General features: G+C 36.7%; 1 protein-coding gene across 1 annotated transcript in view; it reads left to right on the top strand.

Moving 5' to 3' along the window:
• Nucleotides 1-4,741: 4,741 nt before the first annotated feature.
• Nucleotides 4,742-26,056, top strand: part of LOC105874782 (aldehyde dehydrogenase 1A1-like) — a 41,546-nt gene continuing 20,231 nt past the window's right edge. The window contains exons 1-7 of the mRNA XM_076008628.1: nt 4,742-4,883; nt 9,775-9,879; nt 15,521-15,661; nt 17,502-17,631; nt 19,317-19,378; nt 21,720-21,848; nt 23,523-23,636. Coding sequence (XP_075864743.1) covers nt 4,821-4,883; nt 9,775-9,879; nt 15,521-15,661; nt 17,502-17,631; nt 19,317-19,378; nt 21,720-21,848; nt 23,523-23,636 — 744 coding nt within the window. The 5' untranslated portion in view covers nt 4,742-4,820. The remainder of the gene's footprint in view (nt 4,884-9,774; nt 9,880-15,520; nt 15,662-17,501; nt 17,632-19,316; nt 19,379-21,719; nt 21,849-23,522; nt 23,637-26,056) is intronic.

Here is a 26,056-nt window from a genome sequence, read left to right as displayed (position 1 = left end):
AATAAATCATCATGTGGGTATATTGGGGTGAGAAGTAGCCCCTGAGAAATGTTCCTTCATACAACCATTGTTTAATTGACTTGATAAATTAACTAGCACCTTTGAATTTCTTTTGTAATAATATTCTAACTGTATAATTTGCTTATATCAATTTCAAAATCAGGAAAAACAGGACATGAGACATTAGGACTTAGGAGAGAGAGGGAGAGAGAGGGAGAAAGAGATAGTGATCAGAAGAATATAGAAGAAAGTAGACTACAAAGTGCTGATATTGCTTTATTTTTTGACCCAATTGATGGTTTTTTTGTTTTGTTCATTTTATAACTATTTATTAAGATGTACACTTATGATTTTTATCATCTTTTTATGAAAACTTTTTAAAAATTAAAAAAAACAAAAATATTTAAAAGGCAAAGGCAAAAAATGTTGGTGCTGACGGTCATGTCTATGAATGCTCAGATTAGGGCACGATCTACTCTGCTTAACAATAGTGAGATCTCTTTTCTCCAAAATCTGATTACTCACTTGTACCTATTATTTCAATTACAAAATTGAATTAAATGTTATTTTAATTATTGATTGATTGGGGTAAGGAGAGTTATTTCTATGAAAACTAAACTATTTTACAAACACTCCATCAAGTTGCTAAACACATTGTTGGATAATATGTGCATAAGACAATCGTTAAAAAAAAAAAGAAGAAAAATGTAGAAATCTCAAAATAGTCTACATTTTAGATTGTCTCTTTGATGTTTTTAGTGTCTTTAAATTCTCTCTCTACTTTATGGAAACAAACCGAAAATTGTAGACCGGTGGTCCTTAACATTTTTGGTACCAGGGACTGGTTTCATTGAAGATAATTTTTCCATGAACCAGGGGATTAGAGGGTGGGGGAGTAGGGGGGAAGGTGCAGAGTTCAGGCTGTGATGTGTGGCCAGTTTCCTAACATGCCACAGATTGGTACCAGGTGGTGGCCCAGGGGTTGGGGACGGCAGCTGTAGACAACAGGACATGAGCACCATTTATGTAAGATTGTTTCATAGTCCAAGCACCAGACCTAGTTCCAAGAAACGGCCTTGACCCATAGCTTTAACAAAAATCTGTTTAAAATAATTTTCTTACAGAGCCTTTTAATCTGCAGTTTCTTTTAGTGACCTTACCAGTCAGTCAGAGTTCCTGGTTGTATCCCATAAGAGGGGCATCCACCATATCTCAGTAAAACTAGACAGAGAAAACAATGCAAGGACATTTGAAGAGCAGGAGAAATCAGAGGTGAGGAAATTTTGCTGATGGGAGAAGAATGGCAGATGAACAGAAATTAGCACACAAATACACATGTTCACATTCTCGAATTCTGCCTTCCATTTCCATTTTGAACGCCAACGTGCCAACCAAGCACAGATTCTCTAGCCACATACAAGATCCACTTTTTCCAAAGTATTAAAACCCAAGTAGACATAAGAGCGATGCAATATCTGCTAAAATTGCAGCGATCCAAAGCATAGAGATAGACCCATGGCTGGGTTTACCAACAGGCAGACTCATCCAGCCACGCTGAAGGCAAGAGTGGATGGTCAGGGAGGGCTGTCCTGACTGGAGCAGGGCAAGTTTAGCTTCAGTAAATGGATCTAGGACTCTGAAATCAGGAAATATGAAAAAAGCTGTATCAGTTCATTCAGGCTTCTGTAAAACAATATCACAGACTGAGGGCACATAGAAAACAAATTTATTTTTTACTGTTCTAGAGGCTGGGAGTTTGAGATCAGGGTTCTGGGGTGGACAGATTCTGGTGAGAGCCTTCTTTGGGGTCACAGATTGGTGACTTCATATTGTTCCCTTTCATGGAGGAACACAGCAAGAGACCTTCCTGGGGTCTCTTTCACAAGGGCAGTAATTCCATTCCTGAAGTCTCCATCCTTTTGACGAAATGACCTCCCTAAACACCCACCCACTAACAGCATCACACCGGGGGGCAGGGTTGGAACATACGCATCTTGAGGGGACATAAACTTTCAGCCCATTGCAGCTATTTTACCATACAATTAACTTTCGTTAACAAATTTGATTTTTTTTCTTTTAATTACTTATGTGGGTGGAAGGTTAGGCTCTTTTTATCTTTTCAGTGACTGAGATTTGAACGGAGTTCTGGAACGGCTCATTGTAAAATGAGAGAGTAGTTTCAGTAATGGTTGAAGTCACAATGTATATATTTCGTGGTGTGATGCCAGCTTTCATAAAGGTCTGAATAAAGTCATATTCAAGAAGCAAATAAACTGTTATATTTCTTATCTCTCTCTCTCACTCACTCTCTCTCTCTCTGTGTGTTTGTAATTTAGCTTGTCTCTAAGAAGGAAAAGATTAAACATCCTTCATCTATTTCCTTCAAGGTAAAGTACCTGCCTCTCTTCTGCTGCATAATACTGGCAAACAATAAAAATACACAACCATGGGTCCAGTCCTGACATACGCCTCCTTGGTCCCCATGTTCTCACCAAGGCCATGTTTCCCTCTGTACAAGAGAGAAGTGATTTGATAAAGCCTTCCACCCATAACCATTGCCAGTAATATTCTACAAGGTAAATTCTCAGGGCAGGGTGATGCTTACATCAAAAATGTAGATCTCACGCCCTGTGGTTCCTGGGCACAAAAAAAATCTTCTCTTCAAGGGAGATTAGGTTGGGGAATTAGATGCATAAGTGGTCTTAGATGCATAAGTGATACTATGTAAATATTTGTTGAAAATAAATGGGCAGATTTGGTCACCTATCTCTAAAGCACCTCCTTTGCCTACATTCAAAATTAGTTTGTAATTATGCAATAAAGTACAATCAAAGCTGAACATATAAAAAGTGGGATGACATGGCAAGTGTGTCATGAAGCCTTGAGCTTTCACTGTTTGGGCATGAAATATCCGGTGCTTGAATCCATAAAAAACTGCAAACTGGAAGCACAAGAAAGCAACAAAAGACAGCTGTCTGGGCATGACCGAAGGTCCACCCTGCAAGTTACATAACAGCTGTTGTGTAATTGTGCGTTTAACTCAAAACACATTTTTGAAAGAGTAAAAAATGATTTTCCAAAACGAGAGAGATTAAGAGAGAGAAAGAGAAATGCTGAAAGAACACAGAGGTTTCTCTCTGGTCCTCAAGTGCAAGGTGAGGGGAGTCAAGGACGCTGGGGTTGGTATTGCCTTAGCATCTAGGGGGTTGGCCCGTGCTCCAAATCTGGCCTGCCGCTTGTTTTTGTAAACGAAATTTCATTGGAAAACACCTACACCCATTTATTTACCTCTTGTCTATAGTGTCTTCTGAGTGGAGTCAAGTAAGTTACAATAAAATCCACATGGCTCAGAAAGCTGAAAAAATCTATTATCTGTTTCTTTGCCAACCCCTGTCATAGGTGAAGAAAAAGTTGTGCTGAAGTGCTTGTCAGGATGACTATGCACTTACAGAAGCTGTTGATTCTTGAACCCATCCAGGAATCCTCTTGTGGAGAACAGGGCAGAGAGAGTCAACAGGAATGAGAGCCCAGGTTTTGGAGTCAGACTGGCCTGGAATGAATTTCTGGCCTTGCTCTTATTAGATCTGAGACCATAAGCAAGCCAATCACCCTCTCTATGTCTATGAAATATATAATGAAAGTAAAGATAGAGAAACTAAGGCTCCTGCACCTGATTTGGACAAACTATCCAATAATTCTCAGTTTCTCTATCTAAATCTCATATTCAGGGGAGCTGGCTATTTTCACTGGAACAAAATTGTTAGTTCTTAATAATCAGAGCGTCCAAAGTATTCTATCTTGTTCCTACTGTAACTTTTATTAGAGCTACCTTACAATGAAGTATTGTACTTAAAATGAGAGTAGAACAATTAAAAATTGTCCAGTTTGAATGTTCCCAGCTTGAAACCTTAAATTAAGAATTTGAACTATTTGGGAGTCTTGCTTAAATTTATTCATTGTACAACTGCCTATATTGGTAAAATACAGATAACTTCCAAAATCAAAGGTTCTTTTCATTTTAAATGAGTTTTAACATGATGTTGCTCTATTGCTAATTGTGGTGCCTGTGTGTGACAGTAAACACTTGAGTTCCCTAAAAGTCCTGCTGACTTTTCTGTTCACGTATAGAAAATGAAAATAATTTAGGGCTTCTGAAATCACAGTAGGTCTTGTTACCTAGCACTAAAAATACACTTGATATGATATTTTAAAGCTAACCAAGGTTACAGTCTAGATAGAGAGCATTTCTTTCCCACACAGCACTCTGGTTTTTCTGGAAGGTGAACTGTTTTCCTGACAGCCTTGTCCTGAAGACACCTGGCCAGGGTTCTCTCCTCATCAGCTTCTACTGAAAACATGTACCATTTTAGACCCTTTTTCAGTCCTTAAATTCTCCAAATCCATTAGAGAAAAGAAAGTTACTTAGTAACATACAAAGCATAAAAAGTAAAAAAAATAAATAACTGGACTCAGTGGGCAGAGCAGCTGCGCTGCATACTCTCATCACAGGTTTCTGCTTTGTAAATTAATTCATCTGCAAATAGTGTAGTGTCTCCAGATGCAACTTCAAGGTTGGAGAGCTGGTTTCTTAAGGATTTAAGTTTAAAGTCAAAGGCTTCCTGCCCCAGGTGTTACAAATAAGTAGTGTCTCTTCTTTTTCTTTTCTTTCTTTCTTTTTTTTGGCTCTGAGTTTGTTCATCCAATCATATCCCAGTATGCAAATAAACTTTAGTCCTTGCAGATAAAAAGGAACAAATAAAGCCAAGTGCTCTGTCAGAGCTAGACCGCCTGTCACCTGTGTTCTAAGAGCTGAACCAGAAATGTCCCCAGGCATGCCAGACATACCTGCCCCACTCACCAATTTGAAGATTCAATATACTAAGGTAAGTACAATTTGTATTTGCTTCTTTGACTTGGGTTCGTAAAAACTACATTCATTTAAAGTATGAAAGGTCAATTTAAGTAAACTTGTATAAAGAGTACTTTGCAAATGTAAAAATAAAGGCTGGAAAAATGCAGGTCTGGGTTTAGTGTCCAGATCAAACAGTGAACCCTAGATGACATCTTTTCTTAAAAGATTTGCAAGTGAAAGGAATCCTCTTTTGTGTGAAAGGTTCTTCTTCCAGGAATCTGGACTTTACTAAGCATCTGTATTAAATTCAGTGTAACCAGAACGAATGATAAGAGAAGAAAATACTCACTAGAAAAACTTACTGGAAAGAGCCAAACAAGTGGGAAATAATAGAAAACAAGAAAGGAGAAACAGAGCATACTGAAATCGCATCGCTTTTTCATATGCTTAGTAAAATGAATGTTCACATAGGAGGACTTAAGTCTGATAATTAGATGAATAAACTGTTTCAAAAAACTTTAAGGGGACTTGCATTATTTTGCATATTTGGGGAAAGTAAGCATTCTTATTTATGTCTCCAGCCAGGTTTGTTGCCATTGGAAAATGTGTATAATTATTACCTAATAAATATTTAGAGAAACAAGAGCAGGAGCCAGGTCTAGGCTTGATAATCTGCAGCTAGGGAGAAGGAGGACAAGGATTCTGCTTGTGCATTTCTGAGAGCATGTCTGAACTTAGCCTGTTTCACACTGCCACCAAGTCTAAATGCCTGCCTCCGTGTCAGAACCAAGAACTCCAAAATAGACAAAATAAACAAGCAAAACACAGTCTAACAAATCTAATCACTTAAAATTATCTTTATGATGTGATGCGGAAAGTAAAGTAAGAACTGAATTATTGCAATTCAGGGAAAAGCCCTTTTACTTTCTGAATTAACCAGTGAAAAACAGAGAGCCTTATAATTTAATGATGCAGTAAAAGTTTCTGCTCTTTTATATTTATTTCCGTACTTATAACCATGAATGGTTTTGCAATCCTAAAACTGTTGCATTTTCATTTTCATACGTACAACGCATGAGGAAGTTGTTCAGCTTATTGGCTGTTTTCCTTGAAGTGTCAGCAGGGATCAGATTGTGCCTTTAACGAGGTTGACCAGCAGCTATGAAGTGTATTGGGTGTTATTTCCATAGGATTTTATTAAAGGGGAAAATGTTTTCCATTTAATTTCATTATAAATGGGAACGTGAAAAATGTGGTGAATCCATACCCTCAAACGACTGGCATTTGGCAAAGGTACGCTCAAAAGATCCCAAGACTCCAGTCTCCCTCACTTTCTTATTCCAAGTTTGTCATTCACAAGAAATTTCGATTCAAAGTAGGTACTCACTAGAAAAGTTTACTCGAAAGAATCAAACAAATCGCAATTATAGAAAACAAAAATGGAGAAACAGAGTATACTGAAATAGTATCACTTTTATATATGCTTAATACATTTTTATTTCTCCTATTTTTTGTTTTGGTCACTCTGTTGTTTTGTTTCCATTCCTTTGATTGCAGTTAAAAAATGTTCCTCCCTTCTGTTATTTCCTGTTTTAATTTCCTTTTACATTTTTTGCTCTGAGTCTCAATGTTTTGCTTTCCTGCCTCGGGGTTTGGGTTGAAAATAGTTGTCAGAGATCCAACCTTGATTGTTTTAAATATTAAGACCTCACCTGACTTCTGGTCAGTCTCTCTCCTTCATTATTCATCCCCTGTCCTGTCCTTTGTCCCCCCATTCTCTTTGGTAATTTTTTAAGGGTGCTAAGGCTGAGGAAAAAGTTCACACACAACACACATGACTGCCTGCACAATGACATCACCACCCTCACTCCTCATGCTGTGACTCAAGATCTCAGGTTTGGAAATCCACACAGGGGATATATAAAGGTCACTCTCACCACCCTCTCTCTCCCTTGGAATGTGCTGAAATCCTTCCTGCATTGAAAGTGTGATCTGTTAAAATCTCTCTGCCACTTAGAAAGTATTGGCTTCCCTTACTGGATCTAGAGCTGCTGGCCCATGGCTGCCTTCCAGAGAGAGTATGATTTTAGGGCACCTGGTGTTTTCTGGGGGGAGTCAGGGGCTCTCCACTTTAATCAACTGGCTTCAAAATCTCATATCAACAGATAAGGAGAATAGATCTTTATTTTGCCCAGTAGTGAAATCCAGCTTAATCCAAGCCAGAAATATTTTGAAAAAATTACTTATTTATTTCAAATTGTAGCATTATACCAAATGCATTACATAATAGATTTTACTATGGAAAGGCAATTGTTTTACCAGATTATGACTTATTCTTGGACACAAAACTACATCCAGGAAAACAGTCACTTATTTATCAAAGATAATAGGATACATCTCTTAAAACTTGACATATCTAAACTTGAAAGAATAAAAATAAGTTTTTAAGTTGCATCAACATTCTCATTGATTAATTCCCCATATAAAAACCGCTTGAAATTCAAGAGTATGCATAGGCATCTATAATTTCCTATCAGTATTGGGAACCTAAATTGACATCTACTATATATACATATAATTCAAAAGTATCCTTAGTTTAAAATTAATAATTAAAACATAATTAATTTAATGGTTAAATAGGACCCAAGAATAATTTACTTTTATAGTATTTCCCTCTCCCCCTAAACTTGCTAAGGCAAACAGGAAATGAAAATGACATTGTTGCCAAGATAGAATATTTCTACAGGCCTAAAACAGATTTTATAATTATTGTTGCAAACATTCATTAGCCTAGACATTCTCCACGTAACCATTAAATATAACTACAGGAAGGGTGAATATGCAAAGACATTTAGTCACATAGCTAGAAGGCAAATAAATGCCAAATGTAAAGCTAATAAAGTTAAGACAGAAAAAAGGTAATTAAGGTAATTCCTACCAATAAATTCTCCATAGCTAAGGGTAGGAAAAGAAAGTATGGTGCAATACCTGGCCTAAAATCCCACAGGGCCTGCGGCCTTGGGGCTACGTTTGGCCTTCTGTATCCTTGAATGTTGCCTTTTGAATCTAAACTTTCCAAAACAGTAATTTGTTCCGTTTAGATTCGGTCAAGGGGCCACACTTAGGGATCTGGAGGGTAACATGTGGCCTTGAGGCCATGGGTTCCAAGTTCTTTTTATATGCTGAAGGACCTCTGTTTGTAGGGGAATGTACACAATTCATAATTTGCAAATTGTATTATTGCATTATTCTACTCCAAAACCTTATGACTCCATGATTGGATTATTACAGTAGTCTCTGGGCTAATCTCCTGGACTTTGGTTGCTCTACTTCAAATCAATTTGGGGTACTTTAAAATCAGTATTCATAACATATCCATTTGATGCTGTCATTCCTTTCATATCTAGAATAAAATACAAAGTTCTCACGCTGAGGATCAAGCTCCACCACAAATGCACATATTTTCATCATCAGACGTTATCTATAATTTGTTTTTGCTGGAACTCTCTGTTCTGTTAGAAGCTGATCTCTTTACTGTGTTACAGAACTTCCCAAGGTTGTTCCCCCTTTGCTCATTGTTTTTCTTTCGACCAATTCAATCCCATCCTTCAAGGATGCTCTCTTCCAGCCTGCGTCCCTCTCTACCATTTATTGACTAAACTACTGCTTTGGCCACTTTACTCTCCACCACCTTTAATTCTTTACTGGCTGATCTTGGTGTAACTACACTCTCCTCTAAGATTATAGAAACCTGGAGAGCAGTGGTCATGCTAACTCGTCTCACATTTTCCACAGTACCATCCAGAGTATGTCTCAGGTATTTACTCATTATTTCACAAACACTTTTCTGATGAAACAAAAGTGACTAGCCAGGGTTATATAAATATAAGCACAAGTTCAAATAAAGATTGGGTCTACTGTGTGCTCTTATACTAAATGTTAAAACTGAATAATAGAGAGCAGTTGCTGGTAATTTGGGATCCGCTATAGCTGATTTCTTTGGCTGCCTGCTGGCTTCCAGATAAACTTGTGTTTTGACTTTAGATTAATGCTCATTTAAAACACTTAATCTGAAGAGGGAGTTTTATGTACAGTATAGATATATGGTTTTGATGATAAAACTAGATGGTACATACATATTGTAATGAGTCTTTCACCAAAAGATATTATGGAGAGTGAAATAAGCTCTTATGTATTGGGAGTATATGGAGAACTTGAAACCACCAATTATCACAGACCTAAAGATAAGAGACTCAAGCACGAGCTGGAAAGTTTCAGCACAGGCCTAACAGAATATAATCAATGCTGCATGTTGTTTTTATTATATATTTTAGTGAAATCATACTGTAGAAGTGTGGCATTCTGGATATATCTCTGACAGAATGATACTGTGTTCTCTTAATTTAGAGATACAACGTCTGAGGAGGTAATACAATCTTCAGGGCAGAGAGAAGGTAGGAGTAGCAAGTGAGAGTAAATCTAATACAAGTTTTGAAAGGCTGATTAAGAAATCTGGGGCAAGTACTATGATATCTTTAGTTTATTATTCTTATTTTTTAAATTTGAACATGGAAAATAGAAGCAACGGTTTTTAAAGATCAAGCCCACTAAAGCCTCCACTGTTGGCTCAAATTCATGGCTATTTCAGGTAAAATTTTTCTTTTCAAGATTGTCTCCTCCAATCTGTATTTTCTAGGGTGGAAATGAGTGCATATCTTCGTGAAACTTAAAAGCAACATGTACTTTATTTTAGAGAGAGTGTGTGTGTGCGTTCATGCACAGAATGTCTTAAACAGCCAATAAATTCTGAAGGGTGAAGGGATATGCATCATTTAGGCATTGCGTAATGCTTGAAGTTTATAAAAATTTCTGAACTTTGCTGCATATTTAAATATCTTTGTACCTACTTTCCATCCCTACAGATCTTCATAAACAATGAATGGCATGCTTCAGTGAGTGGCAAGAAATTTGCTGTCATTAATCCTGCAACTGAGGAGGTCATCTGCCATGTAGAAGAAGGAGATAAGGTGAGTTTTTAAACACTAGTTCCATTTTTATGCCAGGTTTCTTGGTTTCTTGCCATTGTGAGCTACCCAACCCCATTGTAAATTCAAGAGACATGTCATGAAAATATGGCTTCTGATGCAGTCTGGGGAACTTTTCTCAGTTGCTCTTGGTCCATAAAGACACTCAGTAGTCATGTCGTGATGATGATGAGCCTGTGCTTTTGGGTGTCTTGGTGATGTTTTCATAATATTTTTCTCTTGCTTGATTTTAAATTGAAATAGTGTCTAGATATATTATATAGGCTGCCTAAGAAGGGATTAATCATAGGTTTGAAATGGAGAGAAATATTTTATTAACATAACACTGTTCTAAGTTGCTAGAGAAAACTAAGAAGTTAACAGAACTTAAAGGACAATAAATTACCAAGTTATTTCATTAAAAATCATTGAGTTAATAATATTAATCAATATTTTTGATGTCTTAGCTCTGGAGCCTTGAACATTTAGCTTTGTTACTGGAAATAGTTTTATCAGTAAAATAAATCTCTGCTTCTGAAGTTCCATTTGAGACTTTGTCAGGTGGTCGAGGACTTTCCTTGGCATAGTTTGCAGGATTTAACCTTCTTCCTAGCGTGTAGTAAGGGAAAGCTGATGATCATACTAGAAGCCTTGGACATTTTTACCACTAACTTGCTCCGTGCTTATTGACAATTACTACTGCTCAGACAAGCAATCAGGGACAGTCAGTAACATCCAGCAAAGTTTCACATCAGGTCAGGATGCTAATTGAGGTAGTTGGACATTTGATCACTGAAACTCAATTGTTTATGATACAAACTGTTCGTGGTGAGCGGCTGTGTGCTTAACAACCAATGCTTTCCTATTCTTTTTCAGATTATTCAAAACTTTTGTTTTTAAATAATTATTGATGTTTTTGCAATTTTGTTGGCAAATGTATAGGAAACTACGATAACATTACCAAATGAAAGGTACAAATCAAGTAAATTACATAGTCACAGTCAACCTGAAATTCTGAAACTGACTCTTTAAATAATGAGCCAAGAGGTTTTAGGGATTTAATTTAGAAGTAGAATGGTGCTCACAATGGGCTATATACCTCCTTTCAATGGTATTATAAAGAAAGGAGGAGGGAATAGAACAAATGGAGGTTACAAAGCAAAGAACAGATGTGGGTGGGAACTGTTTTCTTTTCACTTCAGTGGCTCTTTCAGGATATATTGACTAATCCTGAAAATTTCTTTTAATACTAAAGCATGACTTAAGAAATAATTGGTGGGGATAAAAGTAAATGTCCATTAAAGTAAGTGGTTGTGACAGGTGTAAAAGTAGAACTGGTCTGATGACTATTTTCTGCATCTCTGAATGAATTTGGTGTGAGACGCACCATGTGAGAGTGATTGAATAGTTTAGTTCTTCCTTAACTGTGCTTAACAGCCTTTTGATATCTCTGTAACATTTGAACGGTCTTCATCCATTTAGCTTGTGGCCCTTTCCTCAAAAATGGAACATTCTAAATGCCATAAATAAAAGTGGTATTAATGGTGGCAAATCCTAGTTTATGTACCAAATTGTTTTCTGGTTAATTAAAAAATTATATCTCTGGGCCGGGAGCGGTGGCTCACGCCTGTAATCCTAGCTCTTGGGAGGCCGAGGCGGGCGGATTGCTCAAGGTCAGGAGTTCAAAACCAGCCTGAGCAAGAGCAAGACCCCGTCTCTACTATAAATAGAAAGAAATTAATTGGCCAACTGATATATATATATATATAAAAAATTAGCCGGGCGTGGTGGCGCATGCCTGTAGTCCCAGCTACTCGGGAGGCTGAGGCAGAAGGATTGCTCGAGCCCAGGAGTTTGAGGTTGCTGTGAGCTAGGCTGACGCCACGGCACTCACTCTAGCCTGGACAACAAAGCGAGACTCTGTCTCAAAAAAAAAAAAAAAAAAAAATTATATCTCTGAAAATGTCAGTCCTGAAACAAAAATCCAAGAAAATCCCAGTCTTGGAATTGAAAAACAACCCTGATGCCTAATAGTTTTGAATAATGTAAAAATTTTTGTTATGTAATGAAATCTATTAAAATATGATTTATTATATAAATGTCATAGAAGATGCATCTCTATATGAAGACAGTGTAACATGAGAAGTTTGTAAGATAGGTAACCAAATTATTAAATATTTATTGACTGCCTATTGTAGGCCCTGAATAGTAAGAAATACCATAGCTTATAATAGAGACAGTAGTAAATATTGAAAGGATTTCATTATTAGTGCAGCCTTGAAGTGCTATAAGAACTAGATTTTGGAGTCAGATATGGGATCAAATTTGGGTTCTACAGCCTGCTGGATTTCATGTCTATGAGCCATAGTCTACTCACCTGAAAACCAAAGTCAGTGATGCTTAACTATAGCAATACTGGTGGGACTGTAAAGGTCTTATCTTGTTCCTGAAGCTTAGCAGGCTCTTGACTAGTAGCTGGATTACTCTGGTTAGAATGTAGGTAGATTAATATTGGAACTGGGTATTAAAGAATATGTAAGATTTTGAAAGTAAAGTGGTATAAAGTGGTGTACTGGTAAAACATTCTAGGCAAGGAGAGTTATAGGAGCAAAGGTGAGAAGGAATTGGGTCAGGCAAAGTAGAAAATAATGTGACACCAAGTTTGAATGGGTGAGGTGAAGCCCAATAATGTTGGGCCTTGAGAACTGGACAGAGGAGTTTGGCCTTCAGACTGTAGATAAAAAGGAACAGTTGTAAACATTTGGAAGAGAAAGTGATAAGATAAAAGTACTTGAAGGTTAGCCTGGTAACAATAGGCAAGACAGTTTAGGGAGAAAAGAAAATGAACTTGGGAAGGCCATTGATAAAATGAAATAAGAAGGGCCTAAATAGTGCAGGACAGTGAAAATGGAAAGGAGGATTAGAATATACTAGAACTCCTAAGAGTTACTGTTAAAGGTTGATTTGACTGCTAGCACTACAATAACAATTGTCACTTAACATCTGTCACACGGAAAATGTGTTTCAAGTGTTACCTTATTTAGTCTTCAACACAACCCTGTGAGGTAACCATGTCCCTATATTAAAGATAAGAAAACTGAACCTTAGAGAAGTCCTGCCAAAACAAAAGTTCATCAGAATGTTTTTTACTGTTTATAATAATGTATTGGGGTGTTGATTTGGTTGTATGTCTCTTTCATTTGATTATTCCAAAAGGGCAGTCTCCTTACTTCATTTTTCTGTCATTAGCAGCCTGATGCTAAGAATACTACAGAGTGGCATGTTTATTAAATCTTTAGATGGATGAATGTGTAGTCAAATGGCTCAAAGCTTACATAGCTAATAAGGAGAAACCAGAATTCAAATCTGGATTGTTTTGTTCCAAAACTATGTATTAACTACCATTATTCTATTTCTGCTCCTGCACAATATAAATATATAAGAAAAGGAAGGGCATGATCCAAAGAACATAAGCACAAGGACATCTTTCTTTAAAGCAGAATTCTCTAGGAATGTGTTTTCCATATAACAGGGTTACCTGTCTTGAAGCCAGTTTATCCATATCCCTTTGGGTGGTCAGAATTCCTAGAATGTCCCATATTTGGCAAAGGCTGATGACAGGACACTGAGCGGAAGATCCAAATGGAAGCTGTGTCACACAGATCTGTTTAAACACAGAGCAGCATATATTTTATAGGCCATGGTATCCACAAATCATACTGGCAATCTCAAATTCTTATGTATTGCTTTTCTTTATTTTTTTTCCACATTCCTTTCTGAATTTAACTTGGAAACAGTTAAAACCTATGAGATAAGACAGTGTCCAAATATAAGCAATCAATGGGATTAACTGAATGCCCCAAATATGCACGCTGTGTGTGTGTGTGTGTGTGTGTGTGTCTGCACATATATATGCACACATACACACACAATCATATATGTATATTTCTTGGAACAGGCAAGCAACAAATGCATGTATTTTATTGTATATCCTTATTGTTCTCTCAAAAGTTAGACAGTGAGATATACCAGTGTGTGATCTATTATAGAGAAAAACTCTTTGCTTATAGTCAGTAAATGCATCACTTGATCATACCATATTGCACTTCTAAAACATCCCTCTTACCCCAGATCTTCTTAGTTTGGTGATAAATCCTACAAAAATTATATTTCATTGGTAGATTTGTAAGTTTGGGGGTTTCTTTATTGAATACGGCCTAAGGAAGGGGATATTATTTTGAGGTCCATGTTTCTCCAAGGGGGAGGTGTCATGCTTGGATGTGCTTTTTTTATAACTTAAAACAGTTAGGGTAATTATTCCCCCCTTCCTCAATTCTCAAAGGAAATTATGTCTCCTGCAAAAATTTGCAAGCCACTGGTCTATCATGCCGTCATGATTTATGGAGCACACATATTCTCATGAAGCGGCCCGTCTTATGTACAAAATAACATTGAAATGATCTATGCCTTAAAGGTGCTTGTGGCTCACTTGATGGAGAACAAAATGGATATATGAAGTAGTAATGAAAGAGGAAGGTGGTGATTCTTATAGTAGGTATATTCTGTGGAGTTCAAAAGAGGTCTGAACAAAGATCTCCAGGGGAATGGAGTGGCCAGGACAACATTTTACATTTTAACTGAGGTGGATTAGGACAGAACCAGAGGAGATACCTGGTATCAAAAAACACAGGAAAGAAGAAAGAGCTTAGAGGGAGGCAACTCAACAGGGAATCAAGGAGGGTAGACTGGGTGGGGAGTCACTTTACTATTTGACTTTTGCTGGAATGAATGTAGTCTGAAGTAGTGCATTATTAATAATAAGAAAATTATTTCATTACCTGTATAGTGTTTAAAAAGATCTCTTTGTACCCAGATGGGAAAGGGGGGCTGCTGCCCCCTGCAGACCTTTTGATATACCAGGTCTGCTCCCTCTGTGCCTTTTTTGTGCCTTTTCCCTCTGCACTAAAGAAATGGGCATATGTTTATAATGTTTACTCTTCAGCAGCAAAGAAAAGTTCTTATTCACCCTTTAATAGGCCCTGCATGAGAATGGGACAGGCTGTAAAGAGTCAACAGTGATCAAAGAAGATATTCAATACTTTGGATCTTTAGCTTTTCCTGCAACTCCTATAATTCAGTCACCAAGGGAGTGTGATGTGTGGTGAGAGCAAGCGAAGGCTCTACAGTGAGATGAGCTCTGCCAAAAACTCATTTGAGCCACTTTTAGTTATTGACGTTGGATAAAGCTCTTCTCTCTTTGCTTTTTTAGTTTCTTCGTCTGTAAAATGGGGGACATGTTTTTCCCTTTAAATGACTGAGAATTAAATGAGTTACTATGTGTAAAGTTATTAGAACATTGCTCGAGACATGGCAAGCATGCAAATGATAGCAACTATTACCATGATATTTATATTCTGGGAAATCAAGCATATGCAAGATGTGTGGACTGGTCATTCTAAAGATGACTCAGCAAGTGTAACTGCAATATGGTGTAGTTGAGTGTGCACGGTGTGCTAGACTTTAGGCTATTGGAGACACAGTGCCAGCTTGTAAGGAGCTTCAGTCTATTTCGCTGAGTTATTGCCATTGGATTTTCTGATCCAGTATGCTCAGCCTACTGAATTAAATTCCCTCTGACCCACAGGAGGATGTCGACAAAGCCGTGAAGGCCGCAAGACAGGCTTTTCAGATCGGCTCTCCATGGCGTACTATGGATGCTTCAGAGAGGGGACGACTGTTGTACAAGCTGGCCGATTTAATCGAGAGAGATCGTCTCTTGCTGGCAGTGAGTATTAACAAAACTGGATAGGGAGATAGAGCTATCAAAAGCATTTATTGTTTGCATTGGCAAGTTGTTTTTGTTTTAGTGATCACTACATGCTCTCTCCAAACAAAATGAAAAGACTTTATCTCCCAGCTCTTGTGTAGGACTCTGACCATTGAGTTTATTCTCAAATATTCATCTGTACTCCAGTTCTGGGTGATGTTAATTTCTGCTCCCATAATAGATTCCATAGTCTAAATGTTGTCAAACCCCAAGTTAAACCAAATTAAAGAAATTTCTTTCCTTTACCTTGCAACTTCTTCTCAAATCCTTTAACAAGGTCACATGTAGTTTGAATCTCATGGAATGATGTACTGGGTTTCTTAAAGTACTTGACTAGTGAACTCTTTTAGGTGAAAACTCATCATTTGTGAAAGGTGCCCAAAATATTTCTCTAAAATAAATCTTATTTCTTTTTAGAGAAATGCATATCCAATAGCCCACCAAGGTATTTAATAAATAGCTACTTTTTCCCTCCCTGAAATGGCTGTTCAAAATGGTCATATTTAAATGATGTTCTTTTTACAAGTGAAAAAGACAAAGATTAAAGAAAAAAATATCCAATCATTGATGTGTTCATAAAAATTGTTTGTACTTTGTTTTTTTAATTTATATTTTAGCAATTAGACAATTCAGTGGTAATGTCCTTGTGGAAGGTATTTCCTTATTTTTTGTCTTCTCAGTTGGGCATTATAATGAAGCCAATATGACCCAAACCAATACCAAGATCAGATTCCATAGTAAATTTTTATTACTTTTAGAGTCTTAAAATGGTATTTCCAAAGAAGCCTACTTCAAAAAAAAATCAACCTTAGCAATTATTGTTAAATATCGCTAAATGGACGATTTATCATAATTCACAATATACAAAAATATGGGACCAGAAGCTATGTACAATTAAATTATAAATGTCCTGTAGGAAGAAAGCAGAATTTGGTTAAACTTGGCTTCTCTTATTTATCTGATCTGTTGACTGCCTGTCAGCATAAGATCCTGTGGGGGAAAAAATACAGTCATATAAAAATTGTATCTGATTAAATTTTGAGATGGTAGACATTTTAATACAGAGACAAGACAGCATTAACAGTTTATCACCAGGATATTCCTGCCAGGTATTCACCCCAGCAGAACATTATATCCCAAAGAGCTCTCTGGAGTTCTGCTTAAGAAGAGAAGGAAAAGAGGAGATAGGTCATCCTATAAGGGATAGGGTGCTAGATTAGAAAATGTTGAACTTCATAGACCATTCAAATGATGATTATGATAATAAGGGTAAAACTGGGAGTTTCATAATTGAAAATTCTGCTGAAGAAAATTATGAATGAAAACTCCAGGTGTTACTTAAGTGTGTGTGAATAGATTGCCTATATAAAAATGGAATGCATAATTAAAAATGATTATTGAGGCATTATTAATAGTCACTGACACTAAATTGTCACACTAAATTGGTTTACACAGTAAGTGAAATCTTGTTAGAACTCTGATTTAGGATGAAGTACCATTCTCATCTGCTGTGTATGTATCAAATTATGACTGATTCATAGAAAATTTGCTAGCTGGAGGATATTCAAATGAGATTAAAAAGCACTAGTCTTTAGAAACCAGAATCTCACAACCCTTTGTACCCAGATCTTGCTATGTGACCTCAAGAAAGTCATTTTAACTTTTTTGAGTCTGTTTTTTAAAAAGAGGAGGTTAGACATTAATTATATTTTCAGAATTCTCTAGGACACAATTATTTAAAATATTGATTATATATTTTTTAATGTAAAATTTTTATGGAATTTGATCTCTTTTTCAGACAATGGAGGCAATGGATAGTGGGAAAATATTTTCCAACGCATACCTGATGGATTTAGGAGGCTGCATAAAAGCATTACACTACTGTGCAGGCTGGGCCGACAAGATCCAGGGCCGTACAATACCAGCCGGTGAGTAGCTTCAGGAAACCACTAGGGGTGGGAGTAGCAGTGACATTACTATAAATCTGAATAATTTTAAACTCTCCCTTTTAAAGATTTCAACCATGTAAGGCAAAATTGTATCCGCTAGACTTTGAGACAACACAGCTCTGAACTTGGAAGTTCTGTTAAGATTCATCAAATGGCTTTTTCAGTTTTTATTTCTTTGCTGCCAAGAAGACTCAGAACCCAGTAACCTTGGATGTGAGCTCCAACAAATGGCTTTTAAAGTTGTTTCTGCATAATCATGATTATGCAGAAACAACACTATGCATATTTTAGAAAATATTAAAATAAGAACATGCTTATGGCCACAATTACTGATTTGATGCAATTGTCTCTCTAAGGGCTCTAACTTTTAAAAGCTGGCCTCTGGAATTATTTCTTTGGGTTTATTCCAATAACCACATTTTTTACCCTTTCTATAATGTAATTATTTGTGCCTCTTTGCATGTCCGGGATGAGTCAGTTATAATCATCCGTGCCTGGTCAAACTCACTGCAGTTAGACCAGGCTAATTAAACAAACTAATTCACATTGATTTGTTTCAAACAGCTTCAAAGCAAGAAGGAACCGTGTTTATATCATGAGTTAAGGATGCATGTTCGTGGACATGTATGTATGTAGTGAAGTATGTACAAAATTGGGTAGAAATATGAAAAACACATTATAGGAAATTTAAAAAAAAGTATCACTCTGGGAAACAGTATTGGTAGAATTTAATTCATGTAAACGTATTGACTTGAGTAATACAGCACCCTCTAGCACTGGCCCTGCTGTGCATTTCCAATCTACTTGGAACGTCCCATGGGTCAGAAATGGTAACCAGAAAGTGAGAAGAGGAGAGTGAAACCATGGCAGTACCAAGAAATGTGACTATTTTAATGACTGTCTCACTTATTCTGGAACAAAATGGTAGAAGCCATTTAAAGCACAAATAGATCTCAATAAAGAGAGTTCTTGCTGAAGCCAGAGGCTTCTATGGAAACCAAAACAGAATTGAACACAAAGCACAACGTAACTCTTGGAATGATCACACCAAACTTTGAAGCACATGAATCAGTCAAATCTAGGTTAAATATAAATGTCCTTTATTTCCGGATTTTGTTTTCATGAATTAAGATAATTTACTTTTATTATTTGACAGGCAAATAGAAAACAACATTTTAGAACAAGTGAGTAGGAAAGGATTATTAATCATAGAGAGATTTTAAGAAATTATCTTGATTTTTAATTTTACTATTTTTTAAATTATTACATTTTTGAAAAAATATTACTATTACTGATAGAACTTTGAGCTGCCAGAAAAACATCTAAATGTATTTCTTCTCTTAGATGCAGACCTCTTCCTTCCTTTGTCATCCTTTGAGAAGGATGATTTAGAAATCAGCCCTCTTAGATGATGAGAGATAGAATTAATTATCTTTCATATTATTTCCAATATTGTGTTTTGCTTTCACCTAACTCAATTTTATGGTTCCTGTCATTCCAAATTACTATTTGAGGACTCCATTTTCATTTTGCGAAGAGTTGGAGATGTGTTTTATATTTTAATTATTGTCTACACTGTTCTCTTATACCAGCCCCTAACCACCATTCTGTGAATGATGAGTACATTTGTGTATACATAATTGTGTGTGTGTTTCACTTTCTAGATGGAAACATTTTTACTTATACAAGGCATGAACCTATTGGTGTATGTGGCCAAATCATTCCTGTAAGTTGTTCTTCTATATAACTCTACATTTTTAATAAAATAATTCTAATTCTATAGGATTTAGTAATGAAGCTTCCTAAAACACAAATAGATTCCTATATATTTGTTTTTATTTATTTATTAATTTTTAATTTCAGAATATTTTACTGGGGTACAAATGCTTTGGTAACATAAATTGCCTTTGCATAGTCGGAGTCAGAGCTATACAAGCATGCCCATCCCCCAGACAGCCCGCACCACGCCTGTTAGGTGTGGATTTACCCATCCCCACCCGGCCCCTCCCACCTGCCCGATCCCCAATGAATGTTACTTTTGTATGTACAAATAAGTTTTGATCATTAGTACCAATTTAATGGTGAGTATATGTGGTGTTTGTTTTTCCATTCTGTGATCCTTCACTTAGAAGAATAGTGTTTAGTTACAACCAAGTTAATACAAGAGGTATTAGTTTACCATTTTTTATGGCTGAGTAGTACTCCATATTATACATATACCATATTTTATTAATCCACTCATGTATTGATGGATACTTGGGTTGTTTCACATCTTTGCAATTGTGAATTGTGCTGCTATAAACATTTGAATGCAGATGTCTTTTTTACAGAATGTTTTTGTTTTCCCCTTTGGGTAAATACCTAGTAGTGGGAATTGTGGGATCAATTGGTAGTTCTACTTTTAGTCTTTGAGGTATCTCCATACTACTTTCCATAGAGGATGCACTAGTTTGCAGTCCCACCAGCAGTGTATGAGTGTTCCTCTGTCTGCATTCACACCAACATTTGTTTCGGGACTTTGTGATAAAAGCCATGCTCACTGGAGTTAAGTGATATCTCATTGTGGTTTTGATATGTATTTCCCTCATGATGAGAGATGTTGAGCATTTTTCATGTGTTGGTTGGGCATTAATCTTCTTATATATTTGTTAAATATGGAGTAAATAAAGGATTTGTTGAACTTGGTCTCCCTGTGACTAAACATCTTAGATGTGAATTAGGTAGTCCAAAAACCTATCTATATCCTGGCATGTCTCTTGAGAGTATCTCAGAACTATAGTATCAACAGAATTTAATCTTTTACTCTATGGGTTGTCTTTTAAAAATCATATTATGTGCTCTCTTTAAGAGCCATGTTTTACACGTGTATGGCAAAGTGCTCATCGCTGGCACATCTGCAAGTCACCATTTTAGTGAAATGTAGTAGGCTCTGTTGGTCTCCAGCACTCTTCATCTCCTCATTGAAGCTTCTTATCATGGATAATAGTACCAACCAGAGTGTTCTAATCTTGAAAGATATTTTTAAGTTAAAATGAAAGAAACAATACCAGAGGCATTTAGAGAACTATATGGAATATACTGTGTCTTAAGATGAGGGGCTCTGATACCCCAAGTTCTCCTTAAAAAGGTACTATTTTTTTAAATTGGAATTGTGAAGATTTCCTTTTAAGATTAATAAACAGGAGACTATCTAAATGATGTCTCTTTAACAACAAAGTATATACTTCAGGAGGCCAAATAAAAATATGGTGAAGTATCTTGAAGTTCTTAGATGAATAACTGGCTATTGTGTTTCACTCCAATGAGATTGAAATGTGTCTGTATCAAAATTTTTAATGAAATTCCTCATTAATTCAAAAATTACAGGAACATTTATAAAAACTAGGTAACTGCAAATACTAATAATGGCTAATATATACTGTGTGCCTATGATGAACCAGTCACTATGTTAAGTTCTTGGCCCACTTTCTTGATTAATCCTCAGGACAATTATCTGAGGTAGAGAGGACCATTATCATCACTTAAAGATGATGCAGTTGTACATACAGTGCCATTAACTCGTGTAACTTCACATGGCTGGTGGTAATTGAGTAATTTGAACCCAAGCACTCAGTTTCTGGATCCAGGATATCTTTGTCTTTAACAAGATATTTGTCCTAGAAATAAATGCTACTAATGATATAATTAGGTAAATAAACATAATAAATCACCTGTGGGGTGGGAGAAATATTCACACTTTTTCAACACTTACAGATCACTTATAATATGCTTAATGGTATGCCAAACCATCAGTGATTTTTGTCTTTTTGATAGAAGAACTCAAATTGACAGTACTTGATTAAATTTTGGAGATCTCTCCTACTCCCTTCCCATATCTAGTTTATTTACAGAATCTTATCATTTACTAGTTGCTTTTAGCAACAAAGTTAATTAGAATACACCAGATGATTACACAACAATACGACAATTACATTTTAATCTCTGCAGGGGGTATATCAAGTGAACTTAGATTAGCAAATGTGCTTTTCAGCAATACAAAGAATCTCTTGTTATATATTGCTTTGTAGTGGAATTTCCCGTTGTTCATGTTTATTTGGAAGATAGCACCTGCCCTGAGCTGTGGAAACACAGTAGTTGTCAAACCAGCAGAGCAAACTCCTCTCACTGCACTCCATATGGCATCCTTAATAAAAGAGGTAAGTCTCCTATATCAAACTGTGCACAAGAACTCCAGTCCTAATTTACAAGAGGTGGACTTCATTTGGTGCTGCTGTAAACTACATTATTTACAAGAGTCTCCCGTCGAGTGTAAGGATGCATTTAGCATGGCTGCTGGCTGGGATTCCTGGCAGTTCACCCAAAGGAGTCTCTGCCCAAATGCAGACAGGAAGTCCAATGCAAGGGCTTGGTGTCAGTCACCTTGTGATCACTTTTTGGTTTCTTTTATCCAACTCTTGTGAACATAAATTCATATTGACATTGATATAGTATTCTTTCAAATTTTGAAACGTTAAATTGGTTTGTCCCTGCCACTAATGGACTTGTGATTTCTGCAAATTTGTTTGTATTACTGTGTTTCCCCGAAAATAAGACAGAGTGTTATATTTATTTTTACTCAAGAAGACACCCTAGGGCTTATTTTCAGGGGATGTGTTATTGTTTTAAGTACGGTACAACAATCTACATTTATTCAAATGTAGTTAAGTCATCTTCTTCTGGAACATCATCATAACTCTCCAAACCCCGAATTCCATCCTGAATTTCTTGTGACTCTATTTCCTTTAGAACCATTGGCCCCAATCTCTCATGTTGAGCAATAGAGCTCTCATGGGGCAGATGAGAAGGGCTGCTCGTCTTCTTTACTGCTCTGCGAGGAAATGCATGGGTTGTGCAGATACGCTGCGTAGCCACGCCCATCACTAGGTCTTATTTTCAGGGTAGGACTTATATTGCGCAAATGCTAAGAAATCCTGTTAGGGCTTATTTTATGGGTAGGTCTTATTTTTGGGGAAATACAATATTAGGCCACATTATTTCTAAACACATCTACCCATAAGTGGACATTTATATTCACTTTTCTAGTATTTTCTCTGCATTTGTCTTCCTGTTCAAAAGTGATAAAAGAGCACATGAAAGTGATTTTTATCAACTACCTATATTGTGTTAATATACTTTTTTTTTGCAAACAATTCATTGTCCTTTTGTTTTCTTATCTTACCAAAACTTAAAAAACAAGCATTAATTACTAGAAAATTCAATTTAGGAAATTTGAATTCATATTTTAAAAATATTCTGTATTTCAAATTACAAACATTCAAAGGAGATATCAAAATGAAATATTTTAATATTTTGATGCAATTAATATGAAATTTTAATATGCCCTACTCAGTTCCCACACTTTCTACCTTAATTCTTTAACTGGAGTTAAAATCAATCCTGAAGTGCAATCATAAATGGGATGACTATGCTTATTTAACATTTTACTGATTATATAATGCCAATAGGGCTCTCACCTCAGCTGTTATGCCCTGAGCAACTGACAACAGCTAGAAACTAGAAACGTGAGATCCCTTTAGCTTCTTAGTTTTGCTGGTGGGGCTGATAAACACATTGCTTTCCTTCTACTACCAAACACTTATACTTTCTTTGTGAGTTACTATAAAGAGATTTGAGACAGTCATCAGTGGAACCCTAATCCATAGCTTTACCCTGAGGAAAAATGGGCCTTCAGTAGTGCAACGCTTCAGGTTACTTTTATGGGGGCTAAAAATAATGTAATATATTGTTGATACTATATAATAACCATAATAACAACAATAATAATAAAAGAATGAAACCACTTAGATGAATTTTCCTTTTTTACCTCTCAGGCAGGGTTTCCTCCTGGAGTGGTGAATATTGTCCCTGGTTACGGGCCTACTGCAGGAGCAGCCATCTCTTCTCACATGGATGTAGACAAAGTGGCCTTCACAGGATCAACAGAGGTAATGTCACTTACTCAGCCCAGAAGTTAAGAGTGTCTGCATCTCCAGCTATCAGAAGCCAGAAGCATGTTTTATGTAACTGTTTTTGAGCCAATACTTCCTTAAAACAAAAGTTCCTTTTAATCATCCTTATTTTAGCCTTCAAATATGTGTACAGAACATAAGCAGATGTACTTTGGATGAAATGAAACACCTATTACAAACTTGGACTAGAGTGAACTATTTTTAACATGTTCTCATTATTTATGATGAGAAATATGGTTGTTGAAATCTTGTCCTATGATTAGTAAGGTTCACAGTAGAAAATGTAAATTAGGCCATAGGTGATTTTTTTATGAATGAATGTAATGTTATCCTGTAGATTAGGAAAATTAAATAGTAGAGCCTCACCCTTAGCTTACCCCTAGCTCCTTGTCTGGGGCTCTCTCCTCCTTAGACATTCAAAAGGGGAGCCAGAAACTCACCTTCCTTCAATGTTACTCTTGGCCAAGCCTAACTTTTCTGTCTGGCTCAAGCTTGGCCATCCAAAGGTTAAAGAACAGGGCCCCAACCATGAGCACTGCCAGGAAAAGCAGGAAGGAGAGAGAGAAAGACAGCATTCTGAAAGGTAGACTTTGGAAAATGGATCCCCCATTTATGGAGATAATTTTGTATCCTAACAAAAGAAAGTGGTGAGATCATACTGTACCAAGAAAAAAAAAATCATTGAGTCATTCTGTTAGATAATGTGACATTGTTAGATGCTGAATGCAATGACTACTGTATGCCTTTCATCAGTATACAGTATAGACCTTGAAGAGTGAGCATCACCCCATTTAGAAGGCTGCCAAGGCAAGTAAGAATCAAAGCAGGATGTGACAAGTACTTAAATGTGTACAAAGTGCTGTGAGGAGGTTCACAGGAAGGAATAATGATGTCCAAATGGGTGCTAGAACTTGCTGTGAGCTTTGAGGATTTGCTACCTTTTTTTTCTCTTAGCTCCCTGGAGATTGAGAAGCAAAAAGAACATTTCAGACAGGGAAGTGAAGCTGATTCCATTACTTTATGATCCCAATGAGCTACTCCAACATAAAGAAACATTAAACATATAGAACAGAAATGTTGGAAGATCAAATTTTCTTGATAGTTTTAAAATGAGATAAATACATATGTATTTTTCTTTGTTTTTCATAGGCATAGAGTAGTAAAAGTTTGCATTCTGTAAATCCCTAATTGAGGCAGGGGAAAGCCAGCCCCACATTCAGGATTTATTGTGAACAAAACAAATGGGAATGTTCAAGATGTGGCAATAAATTTTAAAATGGTGAAATCACAGGTTGAAGTCATAGCAGAGAAAGTAAAGGAAGTAATGAACAAATTCCTCAGCCTGGACTTCTAGCCCTTCCCCAGCAGGGAATCCATGTAGCTTTCAAGGCCTAGAACCACACCTGCTCACTCTCCAGTTCATCTGGACCAGGGGTTGCTGTTCCCTGATCCCAACTCCCGCATCAGTGCCTGTTTGTCTTGGCTCGTCCCTGAGTCTCTGTTGCATTTGGGGAGCAATTTCCCTACCTAAAACATCCCCAAATCCTGGAGATTAAAAAATAAGAAACATGTGTGTTCATATTCTGACTCTATCTCTCCTAGCAGTGTGTCTTCAAAAGTTAAATATCCTGGCTAGTTTAGTTTCTTCATTTTAAAACAGAGACGATAATATCAACCTTACCGAGTTGCACAGAATAAAACTAAGTGAGCTAATGAGTAGTGAAAGATGTAGCATCCTACCCAGCACTCAGTAAGTGTCATGGTTGTTATACGTGTCTGTACTCCTTTCCTTTTTCTCTTTCCTCTCCCACTCTTTAATTTCTCAGATAATTTGGAAGGTGTGAGGGAAGAGCTTCTTCTCCCTATAAATTGTCCCCATCTCTGCCACTCTGCCCCATCGCTTCCTGATTATTCCATGTACCTTTTCATTCCCACATGCTTTTCATTCACACGTGGTCATAACGTGTTCCAACCTGGCTCCCACCACATATTCCCTGGCTGGTTTCTCCTCTCCTCTGCAGTCGCAGGAGCTCTCTGAATTTAACAGTGCCCGTCTGTGTTCCCATTGTCCGTGATACGCAGCTATAAGAGCCCGTGCCTGTGGCCTTTTTATGTGTCTTTCTCTCCCTTCTGGAATATCCACAAAGGCTCTTGTTCATTATTATCCAGCGAAACCAGTACAGTGACTAATTCTAAATAAATATTAAAGAATTGAGTGTGAACAATATGATTTTAGAAGCCACACGGAAAAACCCATCTTAGTTCCAATGAATGGAACTTAGGTCCATGCTTTCTGGAATCTCTTTCTGGGTTCTCTTTTAGCTTCAGGTTTTTTGCTGGGCAGATAGATATCAGGGAACTTAGCAAATGCCATGAAAAAGGCAAACAATAGATTC

The sequence above is a fragment of the Microcebus murinus genome, chromosome 12 (assembly GCF_040939455.1).
Source record: "Microcebus murinus isolate Inina chromosome 12, M.murinus_Inina_mat1.0, whole genome shotgun sequence".
Taxonomy (NCBI): Eukaryota; Metazoa; Chordata; class Mammalia; order Primates; family Cheirogaleidae; genus Microcebus; species Microcebus murinus.
Note: the sequence above shows the minus strand (reverse complement) of the source record. Positions and strands in the feature narration are given on the sequence as shown.